The sequence below is a fragment of the Delphinapterus leucas genome, chromosome 1 (assembly GCF_059928025.1).
Source record: "Delphinapterus leucas isolate spDelLeu-1000000601 "Yukka" chromosome 1, BTC_Dleu_Yukka2, whole genome shotgun sequence".
Taxonomy (NCBI): Eukaryota; Metazoa; Chordata; class Mammalia; order Artiodactyla; family Monodontidae; genus Delphinapterus; species Delphinapterus leucas.
The window spans coordinates 85,255,167-85,268,137 of NC_143129.1; the positions used below are offsets into that span (position 1 = coordinate 85,255,167).

General features: G+C 48.9%; 1 protein-coding gene across 2 annotated transcripts in view; it reads right to left on the minus strand.

The window, feature by feature from the left end:
* The window catches only part of PHGDH (phosphoglycerate dehydrogenase), a 30,256-nt gene extending 19,481 nt beyond the window's left edge, over nt 1–10,775 (minus strand). The window contains exons 1-3 of one of the 2 annotated variants that reach the window (XM_089917004.1): nt 10,486–10,775; nt 4,179–4,330; nt 1,338–1,403 (exon numbers count right to left, since the gene is read on the minus strand). In XM_089917004.1, coding sequence (XP_089773130.1) covers nt 1,338–1,403; nt 4,179–4,330; nt 10,486–10,623 — 356 coding nt within the window. In that variant the 5' untranslated portion in view covers nt 10,624–10,775. The remainder of the gene's footprint in view (nt 1–1,337; nt 1,404–4,178; nt 4,331–10,485) is intronic. The other variant, XM_022583937.3, reaches the window with a different exon arrangement.
* Between the last annotated feature and the right edge of the window lie 2,196 nt (nt 10,776–12,971).

Sequence of the window (12,971 nt, forward strand, 5' to 3'; positions counted from 1 at the left end):
AGGATCCTCACCAGGCCAGTCTGGGGAGGACCATGACATGGGCAAGGGACCTCCCAAGAATTATACGGAGGCCGGCCTGACTTTCAAGAGAAAATAAAGCAGGCACAACGGTGAAATCTACATTTGTTGTATTCTCCTCTCTTTCTTTCCGTGCCCTTGTTCTTCTCCAGCACCTCAGGAACAGGCAAAATCTGTTCAAAGTCCCCCACCGTGAGGCCCATTCAGCCCTGCTCTCCACCCACATTGCCCAATGCTCTCAACTTTACCGTGCACACTTCCCACACCCTCTACCGCTGCCCTGCTGGGAAAGTGGTCTGGTTAAACCAGCACACAGGGGTTATGAGAGACTGGTGATTCCTCCTCATAGGGTGCTTCTTTCTTGGTTTTGATGATGAGTGAGGTCATGATGAGTGGCTGGCGACAGAGCGCTTCCCCTAAGTCATACCACTTTGCCTACTCCTTTAAGTAAAGCTGGTCTTGGAATAGGAGGAAGATTATTCCTGACTCGCAAGGGAAACACCACCTCCAGAAAAAAAGTGAGAGAATTAGAAAGCTGCACTGGGATCGCTCCCTCACCCCGCCCAAGAAACCAAAAAAAAAACACAAAACACTGAATTTAATAGCACAGGTGACAGGGCATCAGGCCTCAACACTTCTGCAGATGTTCCAGGAGATCCAGACAGCCAGCTTAGGGACCCCTTCCGGGCTGGGTCCCTTCTGCTGTGCAATTCTCCCTGTTCTTCCCTTTCTCCAACCTCCTCTCCTCTTCACTGACCAGTGAATATCAGTGAATACCTAAGATCTCAGGTAGAAATCTTGGGGAAGAGTTAGAACAAAGGTGAACTCCCCCAGATCCTCTCCCAGCAGGGAGGAGAACAGGTCTTGAGAAGGGAAAGGAATCATTTCTCAGCCCCAGAAGGTTTCAGGCCTGAGTAGTGACGTGAGGGGTCCTGGCTGCCTGGGTTCCTTGGTTTAAGGATCCGCAGATCTGCAAAGGGACCCAGAGCATCTTCGCGCCCTCCCACTGACTCCTTGCCCTTCCCACTGACCCACTGCCTTTTCAACAGCAGTGTTCATACAGTCATTTTACCACCCAACACAGTAAGATTCATGCACATCCTGTGTGTTTGCAAACAACCTGAGAAGCCACCTGAACTTGGTGTGCCAGAACCAGTGTAACGAATGTTCAGTTGAGGACTGACGGCCTTGAAGGTTCTTAGCAGCCTGCATGTCACCAAGCTGAAGTGTTTCTAAGTTTCTCGGGGTCAGTTTGCTTAGGGAATCATAATAATTGACAGACCACAGACAGTGACTCTGCTCAGAAGTCAGGGACTTACCTGGCCAGGCACATGATCATCCCACAGGTGAGCTCCGCAGCGCTGAGGCTGTTCCCACTGGGGGTGCTAAAGATGGAAAAAGATGGGGGACATTGGTCAGCCAGACCCAGGATTCCCACTCCTGTCCCAGTGGAAAGACTAGTGCATGCTGTGCTCTCTCTCCTGCTCCATAAGCTTTTCCGTTCTTTTTGTTTGTTTTGTTTAGTTTTATGGTTTTTTTTTTTACTTTTTTAAAAATTGAAGTATAGTTGATGTATAATATTATATAAGTTACAGGTGTACAATATAGTGATTCACAATTTTTAAAGGTTACACTCCATTTATAGTTATCATAAACTATTGGCCATATTCCCTGCATTGTACAGTATATCCTTACAGCTTATTTTATACCTAATAGTTTGTACCTCTTAACACCTTACCCGTACGTTGCCCCTCCCCCCATTCCCTCTCCCCACTAGTAGCCACTAGATTGTTCTCTGTATCTGTGAATCTGTTTCTTTTTTGTTATATTCACTAGTTTGCTGTATTTTTTAGATTCCATATGTAAGTGATAACATACAGTATTTGTCTTTCTATGTCTGACTTATTTCACTTAGCGTAATGCTTTCCAAAACCATCCATGTGGCTACAAATGGCAAAATTTCATTCTTTTCATGCCTGAGTAGTATTCTATTATATATATAAAACATCTTCTTTATCCATTCATCTGTCGATGGATACTCAGATTGCTTCCATATCTTGGCAATTGTACATAATGCTGCTATGAACGTTGGCGTGCACCTATCTTTTAGAATTAGCATTTTTGGTGTTTTTGGATATATACCCAGGAGTGAAATTGCTGGGTCAAGTGGTAGTTCTTTCTTTAGTTTTTTGAGGAACCTCCAACTGTTCTCCACAATGGCTGCACCAATTTACATTCCCACCAACAGTGTACGAGGGTTCCCTTTTCTCCACATTCTCGCCAACATTTTGAACTTACCTGTTCTTAGTGAAAACCCCTAACACCACGCCACTGCCCTGGGTTCTGTGATGTACTCCTGCCCTAACCCCAGGTCTGGAAGAAAACCCCTTTGCCCTGGCTTTATGTTTTCCTGCAGAGGGACCTCCATTCGAGAAACACACTCATCTCTCTACCCAAACTCATTTCTCCCGGGGCAGAGAAGTATCTCAATAGATTGGGAGAGATACGTGTGGCTCAGCCCTTCTCTCTCTCCTCTTTCTTTAGGATCTACCTGCCTACAGAAAGCACAAATGCCTGCTGTTCCATGCCATCAATCTTGTTTTTAAAAATTTTTATTGGAGTATAGTTGATTTTACACTGTTGTGTTAGTTTCATGCCATCAGTCTTATTGAGGCTGTACCCGTGACAGATACAGAGGTCAGCCCCTTGCCCACAGACCTTTATCAATTTGCCCAACCTGGCTTTTTTTAGTAACAAAGCTAATATTTTTATCTCCTCCTGTTTGACTTTTCCTCCTATTTCTCAACAAGTTTTGCACTGAGAAATCATCCTCACAAGTTGAATCATAGGGTAATGTTGACTCTACCCATCTTACAGAAAGGAAAATAGAGATAATACCCATGAAACTATTTTTCTTTTCTCAAAGGCTTTTTCTTGTTGCTCTTGGAATAATTTATTAACACACGTGTTCACCCTCCTTTCCCTCTACTGGGTCTTTTTTTCTCTGGAAATGAAGGTTATAAGGTGAAAAAAGGTCAAGAGATCCTATTTTTAAAAAGTTAAAAATCAAGATAAAAGGATTCTCAGACATGTATACACTGATGTGTATAAAATTGATGACTAATAAGAACCTGCTATATAAAAAATAATAATTATAAAAAAATAAAGTAGACCAAAAGAACAGTTTCTTTCCCTTGAAAATCCAGAACTTTTCAAAAGGAAATAAATAAAAATTAAAAATAAAAAAAGGATTCTCAGAGTCTGTCTTTCCATAAGAACACCTGGCTTCCTGACTCGCCCAGCGAATGATCAGGCTACATGGGATACAGGAAGAGGTGCGGGGACCAGGGGGCTGGTGCCTCTGGGTCCAGGGCAAGATTGGAGGATGGGTTATTGGTTAACATTTCGTCTGTTGGATATTGACCTCAGGCAGACGATTGGGTTGGTTAACCCCTACCCTATGGAGGGAAGTGGAGGGAAGGGAGGGGAAAGTCTTGAGGACACTGAGGCTCCCGAGGGAAGAGGAAAGGCTCGAGGACAGAGAAGTGGAAGGGGTTAACCTTGCCACACCACTTACATGCCAGACCGGAGCCAGAAATGAGTGTTGCCTAGCGCTGGCATGCTGCCATGACCTTTGCCCTGGGTTTCTGCAAAAACAGCTCTAAAGGGGACCCCTTCCCTCTTGGCCCTGGAGTAAAGAGAAACTGGGTTCCCGGCCCCCGAAGGGTGCAGGGAAGTGAGGAAGAGAGAATGGGAGAGTCCGTCTACTAGCAAAGGTTATGCAGCTGCACAAGGGAGACCATAGTCAAGCAGAGCCAACAGAACCTGGCTCCAGATGAAACAGCCGAGGGGGAAGGGCAGGGCTGAAGCAGGGACTGAGACAAATCCACCAGCATTCTTCTGATTCCCCAACCAGGCTGCAGGTGTGCAAGCATCTGGGGGCAGGTTTGTGAAGCATTTTGAGATTACAAAGAGAGCCTCTGTGTCAAAAACCCGGGAACCGCTAACCTGTGAGCACTGAGCCTCTGTCTGGACTCGGCCTGGAGCGGGCGGCCTCCTGGAAGCCCTTCTAACTCAGACCCAGCTCTCTCTACAGGTGTTTCCTCCCCCTCACGGTCAGTCGCCACACACCCCACCACCCCACTACTTCCACGACTTACTTCATGACCAGGATGCCCTTCCTTGTTGCAGCCTCCAGATCCACATTGTCCACGCCCGTGCCAGCCCGGCCCACCACCTGCAGCTTCTTGGTCGCGTTGATGACATCAGAGGTCACCTTGGTGGCCGAGCGGACAATAAGGCCTTCGCAGTCCTGAGGCAGAAGAAGAAACACCTGGAGCCACAGAGTTGGTCTTTGAGACCTCGTAAAGCCCTTCTGTCCAAAGTGGGAGTTCCTGCAGGCTGGCTGGCTTTGGATACATTCAGGGAAAGGAAGGCATGTTTATGCACACACATCTGAAAGCCCCCGCTATCACTCATGCTTGGGTTCACATCCAAGCTCCAGCCCTGACAAGCTATGACTCTGAGCTTCGGCCTCCTTAAGTGTGTGAGGAAGAAATGAGACAGGAAGGTACAACACCTGGCATGATATCTGGCCCCGCTCAATGGACATCACTTCCTCCACTGGACACGGAGCTACTGATGGGAAGAGGTGGGATTGGATTCTACTTTGTAAGCCCCTATGCCTGGTACACAGAAGGTACTCAAGAGATGAATACATGAAGTGAATAAAAGACAAATTGTTAAAAGAAAAACATTTCCTAAAACAGAAACCAAAGTAAGGGGAAGGGCAGAAAATAATTAAACTTGTCCATAGTTACTTGGAAAACCAGGCAATATAAGGCTAAGACTATACCTATGTGAAAAATCAGACTTTCTGGATTCATCACAGCCATTATACTTGGGCTAAGCCAGACCCCAGGACAATCTTCCTTAGGCTTATCCAGAATCCAGTGGTATCTTCTGCAGAATAAGGATACTGTTGCCAAACACCCGATGAGAATCCCCAGGAAATGGAGCAGGTGAGCAAATACACACTCTGTCCCAAGCTGGCTGTCCCAGGTTGGTGGGCAAGCAGCAAGGGTTACTGCACAAGCAGTAACCTGGGAACCAGGAGGCTGGGGTTCTAGGCCTAGGGCTGGCAATGACAAGTTGGGTCACTGTACCAAGTCATGTCACCCCGAACCCTGGTCTCCTTCTGTAACATAAGAGCATTGGAACAGATGGCCCCTGGGGTCCCTCCCACATCTGATCTGACACCTGTAAGCCACGCTGCATTTCCCCAGTGGAGCACCCAGCTGGATCTCACGAGAACCTTCTCTCTTCCCTCCCCACCACACGGATTCTGGAGACAGAGAAAGGCCATGGGCATCTGGCTCCTAGGGTGAGGACCCACACTGTGTTTACTGTGTGCAAGCCCAGAGCCTTGGAACCAGTTTGGACAAGTTACATGCAGAGAGAGCACAGAATTCTTTTCTCTCCACGGATGGAAGAAGAGGAATGAAGCTTACGTTGCAGCCTATTTAGATCTGGAGGGCTTCTCAACACTGGGATGATTGTTCAAGAGAAGCTGCAGAATTACTTCTCTGGAGGTATGAATGCTTCATGCATCCTCACTGGCTGGGGGCTGTGCCAGACCGCAGACAGCTGGATGGAGGACCCTTCACGGGCACTCCAAGCCTTTTGTGTCTGTGGTTCTGAATAGAATGCTCCTTGAATGCTCGCTCCAAAGCTGCCAGCCCTTCCGCAAACCTTGGGAATCTGCTTCCCACAGGACAGACCCGCTGTAGAAGAGGATGCAGACTCCCCAGGAGTCCACCCCATTCCTGCAGACCCTGAGGACAAGCCCAGAAACAGCATGGCGTTTTTCTTTAACAAGCACAACCTCTCTCTGTGGAAGGATCTCCCTTACAGAGATTTATCCTGCAGTCTCTCTCTACTTTTCCCTCAAGGGTGTGTCCCAGCTTTCTCTGAAACCAAGAAGTCTGAAGAGCCTTCAGTCAGACCAGCACAGATGTACATGCAGAGCTCACCCATCCCAAGTGGGAATCTGCCTTTGCAGACTCCCATTCAGCAGACGCTGGTCCCACACGATCCGGGCATTCCCGTGGCCAGAGTTCACGGGCTTTCAAGACCCTTTACACCCTCAACTACCCCTGTTCCTGTTCATTCAAACACATCATCAATTCATTCATTCAAGGGAATTCCCTGGTGGTCCAGTGGTTGGGACACTGCACTTCCACTGCTGAGGGCGTGGGTTCAATCCCTGGTTGGGGAACTAAGATACCTTGAGCCACATGGTGTGACAAAAAAACAAAACAAAAACAGAATTCATTCAATCAGCATGCATTTACTGAGAGCCTGTGTGCCAAGCAACCTAGCTGCCGCTGATCCCTCAAAAGCCCTGCACTCCAGGCCCGGTCCCCTTCTCAGGCCCCACGTCATCCCTCGGAGACTTGGCTCCCTGCAGTCCACTCCTCTCCTCTACTTATGCAAACCGCAGTCCTTTGCAAATCCACCTGCATCTTCCCTGCAGTTTGCAGTGATGATAAGTTTCTCCGGCAGCACCCCAAGGTCCTCTCTGGCACTCCCGCAGTGGGAATCTCAACACCGCACCCACTCTGCTGTCTACTGTTCTCAGCTTTGTGCGTGCTCTATCTGTATAGATATAGCAGGCTGGGGGCGTCCCTGGTGGCGCAGTGGTTGAGAGTCCGCCTGCCGATGCAGGGGGCACGGGTTCGTGCCCCGGTCCGGGAGGATCCCACATGCCGCGGAGCGGCTGGGCCCGTGAGCCATGGCCGCTGAGCCTGCGCGTCCGGAACCTGTGCTCCGCAATGGGAAAGGGCACAACAGTGAGAGGCCCGCGTACAGAAAAAAAAAAAAAAGAATGCAGGCTGGAACAGGCATTTGCTTACACTTGGGTTTCCTCCCCACTCCCAGTCCCACAGCTGCTTCAGAGCTGGAAAACAACAGGCCACTGTTCTGCTGGATTTACAGCTGTTCCAGACAAACTATGCAAACTCAGCAGTGGAAACCCATTCACATTCCTCAAGTTCACACATGCTTCCTTTCCCAAGAACAGGCTTGGCCTTGGGGATGATTCTAGCATTACTCCTGCTTCTGACTTACATCATAGGAGAAGTCAGAGAAACTCTCCAGATCATGTTCCCCAGCTATAGAGAATGCAGGTAGGCGCTGTTTGGCACAATATGTGTGATCCTGATTAAGTAGATGGTTATTTAACTTTTGCAAACCAAATCCTAGTGTAAAGGCTAGAAATTTGCATTTTAAAAGAGCCTTTCAAAACATGGACTCTTGCATTGAACTTTATTCCCTTCTTATCCTTCCCTCAAATTCTGAAATAAAGATATAAAGGTGCTTCAGTAGATTAAATGCATTACCAGCATGCGTTTAGAGGATTCTGACCAGCATTGCTAGTTAATGAAACAGAAGAAAATATCAGAACGCAACACATCTAGTAAGGGTATTCTTTCATGAAACTTTAGTGTATGTGTGTACACATATGTGTGTGTATAGTGAGTTATAATGTAAAATGAATTTCCTATTGTGGGCCATGGTCAAAGTTTAAAAGCCACTGATACATGCTAAGCTTTAAATGTTCCTGCATATTAGGCTTATTTAAGATGTGACATCTGCTGATAGAAGAAGGGTACACAGTCTAAGTAAGAGTTTAGTTGAGTTCCAAACAAGATGCTTTATTATTCCAAGCCAGTGTTTTCCAAACTTTTGACTAAGACCCCCAGTAAGAAACACATGTTTAAGTTATGATTTTATACTCATATACCACACACACCACAAACACACAATAATTGAAACAAATTTCGTGACACAATACTTAGCCTTGCTATCTGCATTGCTCTCTGATATTTCTTATTTTGTTTTTTTAAATACTAATCATGACCCATTAAATGGACTTCATCACCCGCTAATGAGCTGTGACTCGCTTCAAGTCTGAAAAGCATGGTTCTGGGGGATGATTGTACTTCCTGACCACAGACTGAGAGAGAATAAATTGTGCCTGCCCAGAATACCAAGGAGTGGGAACGGAGGCCAGGCCTGGTTCAGGCACTGGGCCCCAGTTTCTTTCAGTATTAAAAAGGTTTAAACAGGGGAGGGCAGGGGCCACTAACCCAGGCACCTCTCCATGCAGAATAACAAGAGGCAAGGGCGGGTATGAGGACCCTCCAGTGGCCCAAGGAGACTAACCAGCAGTCTGAACCTAGTGCTTTTTACAAAGACAGACATGAAGACTGGGCACTCCCAAACCGTCCAACAATGTAGCCAACAAACACCCCTCCTCTCCTGCCAGAAGTTTTCAGTGCCTTTAAAACGTCCTCCAAGTTCCAGCCCCAGATTCCCTGCACCCACCCGGCCAACCTCTCAACACCATGGAAACCCTCCACTAGTGACCAGGGCCTCCCATTCTAGTCAATTCCACACTCACCACTCCCTCTCAACCCACCCTACCCCCGGGGTACGGAATTTTAATTTCCGTAACAAAGCTGGGAAGGCCCAAGTCCAGGCCACTGTTTCCAACCCGGTGGTCTGGTGGAGGTGAGAATCTAGAGGCCACTCCACTTCCTTCTGGCCACGGCCCAGAGCCAAGGCCATTATACCACCTGCACAAAAGAGGAGGTGACAAGTGTGAGGTGCCGTTTCCCCATCCAGTCCTAGGGTAGTCCAAGGATCACGTCCTGAGCCCTTGGCCCCCACCGAGTCCAGGCTGATCACCCGCTTCTCTCCATTTGCAACGCCGTGGAGCAGGCAAAGGCTAGGCTGCCGGATGGTCTCATTTAGCACTCAAGTACTGTGTCATCTGGTCACTTGTCTCACCGTGTGTTGGCCAGGCTCCTAACTAGCTGACAAGCTTCTTTAAGACAGGGACCAGGGACTTCCCTGGTGGCGCAGTGGTTAAGAATCCACCTGCCAATGCAGGGGACACGGGTTCGAGCCCTGGTCCAGGAAGATCCCACATGTCACGGACAACTAAACCCGTGCACCACAACTGCTGAGTCCGCGTGCCACAGCTACTGAAGTCTGCGATCCACAACAACAGAAGCCACGCAGTAAGAAGCCGGAGCACCGCAACGAAGAGCAGCTCCCTCTGGCCGCAACTAGAGGAAGCCCACAAGAAGCAAGGAAGACCCAACGCAGCCCAAAAAAAAAAAAAAAAAGACAGGGACCAGTCAGAAACTTCTCTGCGTACAAGCCAGGGGCAGAATACAGTACCACGGGGTGGGAGAAGAGCGGCAGGGGTTCCATGGAGAAACAATGGCAGTTATGAAGACCATGCGATTGCCTCACAGCTAAAGCAACAGTAGCCACCTCTGTGGTTTGATTTAAGGGACTCTGGAGAGGGTGGATCCGCGCTGAGACTGGTTGAAGTTGGTAGGAGGCTACACTGCGGGGTGTGGGAGTTTGGGGGCAGGGGAGAATACATCCGGATGGGTCGGGTAGAGACACCTGGGCGCTGGGCACAGTACAGAAGTAAGAAGTGCAGAAACTGGAGTGAAGAGTTCACGAAATAAATGTTATAAGGCAGGAAGAGGCCACCAAACCTCGCAGGATTTTTACAAACAAGTTAGAGAAAGATCTGAAGTAAACTGCACAAACGGCGATAACGTTCCTGAGAAAGATCTGCTAGGAAATATACGTTTCCTGGGGGCTTTGGGATCGGAATCTCGTCCGATCGGGCCATTCCTGACCCCGCCGAGCCCACTGGCGGAGACTAAGCCTGGACAGCGGCGGCCGAGGCGACTGCCGCGTGGCCGGCGCGGAGATCTCGGGCGCCCCCCGCCCGCCCCTCTTTCCTCCGAGCGCTCCCAGGCGGCAGAGGGGCGGTGAAAACTCTCAGCAGTCTTGCATCAGATGAAAGGCGGGTATGGCGTTTGCCGCTCCAGCCGGGCTGCCTTCCCTGCAGCTTCTCCAGCAGCCACGGAACAGGCTGGGACTCCGCCTGGGCCCCCCAGGGAAAGCAGGACTTGGCTGGGCGAGCCAGGGCTTGGCTGGGGAAGGATCGCCGGTCCCTGAGCTCCAAGCAGGGAAGCCACTTTGGCGCCCCTCCCCCGGAGCACCCGCGCGAGGTGGGGAGAGGCGGCGCCGGGCTGCCAGGGCCACTGAGCGCAACGGCCCTGGGAAGCCGCGCTGGCATCCCGCGGGCAGCCTGCAGGACCAGCTGAAGCAGCCAGCACTTTGCAATGCTGGCGGGAGGCATGCCAACGTGAAACACGCGGTTGCAAACGGAACGGAAAGTTTGCATCCTGCAGCTTGCCGCCCTTTGTTCCTCCCTCCTTCTTCTCCCTCCCCCCTTCCCAGCCCCCAATCTTGGGAGACCCCAAGACTGACACCAGCGATGGGGGTGAGGGTGGGGCACGCTGGGCCGGAATTGGTCAGCCAGTGTCCGCGGAGGATGCCTCGCAGCCCTAGTCTGTCTCCCGCTCGCCTAACCTGCAGCTCGGCTATCAGCTCCTCCTGGCTCAGGTTCTGCTTCTCCACCACCTGCAGCCCTCCATCTTGCAGGATCTTCCGGCAGCAAGGGTCCAGGCTATCACTGAGAAGCACTTTCCGTAGATTTGCAAAGGCCATTGCTGGAGTCGGCCTCGGAATCGGCAGCTTTCCCTGGGCAGAAACACCTAAACGGAGAAGCTGCTGTTCCGGCTCTGGCTGGCTCGTGTAACTGGGCAGGATTCGCGATCTCCCGCTCCCCCTTATCTCCCACTCCTGCTCCTACCGTCTTCTTTTGATTGGACAGAAACGCTCCAACTCTCTGTGACTCCGCCCCCTCCTCGCGGTTCGGAGCTTTCAGATCCCCGCCCACCATATTATTCTCCGGAGATGAATTTCTCAATCTCAGCCAAAGCATTTCTCTACACCTGGTGAGTGTACAGAAGCACAATTGACGCTGAGTAGCTGATTCATATCAGACATAAACTGAGAAATATTCGTTCTCATCGTGAGAGAAATGTTTCATCTTCCCTCCTAAGGACCCATTCACTAATTCCTTAACAAGCATTTATTGAATGCACCTACTATGTGCAAGGCACGGGGCTGGATGCTGAAGAGGTTCGAACGTCAAAAAGACATAGCCCCTTTCCTCTGGTGGCCTAACATCCGAGGGTACCAAAGACACAGACACGGAAAGTTAAATTTTAAAAAGCAGAGGGAAACCATTTCTGAGACCTCACAAAGCAGTGATTACTTCCAAATGAATGATGCAATGAGAATTATGAGCTTAAAAGAGAGCAAGGGCCTGGTGCATTTGGACCAGCCAAAACGTTTGTTCAAGTTCAATATTCTCCTCTTCCTCTCTGATTACAAAAAAAAAAAGAAGAAAAGGAAAATGAGATGTCAGTCTGGCCTAATTTATATATTGACCAAGGAGGCACTTCCTAGCTCTTAACTCCTTTATGTTGAAACCCCACAGCAAACATGCTTTTCCATGCCCCACCTTGTCGAATACTGGAAAATTCCATTTTGGATTATTTAAGGCCACCTAGGATCAGGGATGCTCATAGATGAATTAGAATTCAGTGTTTTAGACATATCTGGCCCAGTTAAGCTCTGTGTTCTGCAGTCCTGCACCATTCACAAAACTCAAGTGCTAGATCCTTATCCTATAGAACTATGCAATGTCAATATTCTGACGTAACGAAACTTTGGACAGATAATTCCTAGGCACAAATCAGAAGTTAGACCAAATGCTCCCAGTGGGAAAGGGGATAATTTGGCTATTCTGTTTACTGGTTTGGATGATTTCTTGGTCCTACATTCCAGCACTCGTGAGTATTCCATTTCTCTTCCTCTCAGGAGGTGCCCAGCAGCCCTGGGGGTCCTGGGAGCAGATGGTGGACCTGGCCCCAGAGGCTAACAAAGTGACTTGGGAAGCACCCATTTTGGTTACCACTTTCACTCACCCGCTTCCAGGACTCACCCTCTGCTTTCATTCAGTGTAGAATCTAAAGCCCGCTGTCTCTAAAGGGTAACCCACTGTCTCTAAAGACTCACCCCTTTACCCCAAGTCAAACTTCTCAGATGGTGTTGAACTCACAACCAGAGGCCCTTCACACCTGTCACCTGGGTATTATTTTCTTTCTTTATTATTTATGCCCCACCTACTTTCAAATGACACACAAGAGATACTTCTAAGACCATTAAGAAAATAGTTAACAGATAAGAGTCCATTTCCAGGTAGAAGGGAGGGTGTGTAAAAATTTCTACCCTAAGCAAGTCAGAAATATTCCTCTTAAATTTCTATAGCATTGTCCTCAAGTTATTTCACAGTGCCTTGTACAACATATATGTGAACATTTCCCCCCAGGATCAGAGATACAACTTTATATCCCTGTAATAGTGCCTCGTACCGTGCTTTCCATATTGGAGATTCAGAAGACGTTTCATTCAAAATTAATTTATCGAGCACCTACTATGTGCCAGGTACTGTGGCTTAACACTCGGGGTGCGGTGATGCACAAGTCACATCCCTTTCCCCAGAAAAACAACATTTAAAGTGTAGCATTTGAAGGATAAATACAGAGGTGCTAAAGTGCTTTGGGAGCAAGAAGGAGACCCCTCAGCACAAACTAGAGGCAGCAGGAAGGATTCTAGAAAGGTTGCCTTTGAGCTGACACTTCGGTGTTCATTGAGGGCAGCCACTCTGAGAGGCCCAGGGATACAGAGATGAGTACAACCTATTCCGCCTTCAAGCCGCTCATGGTCAGCCGCCTACTCTTGAAAGCATATAGGATGTACCGTATAAGAAACAGCCAGGTAGAGGAGAAATAACATTTACAAAAGCCTGGAGACGTGAAGAATTATGAGATGTTCGTAATGGCTTCTCCAGGGGCACTAGCAGTGGGAGGTGCCGGAGAACAGATAAGACTGCAGAGGGGCCAGGAGTGAAAGGCCTTGTCCTGAGAAGAGGTTTAAACTTGACT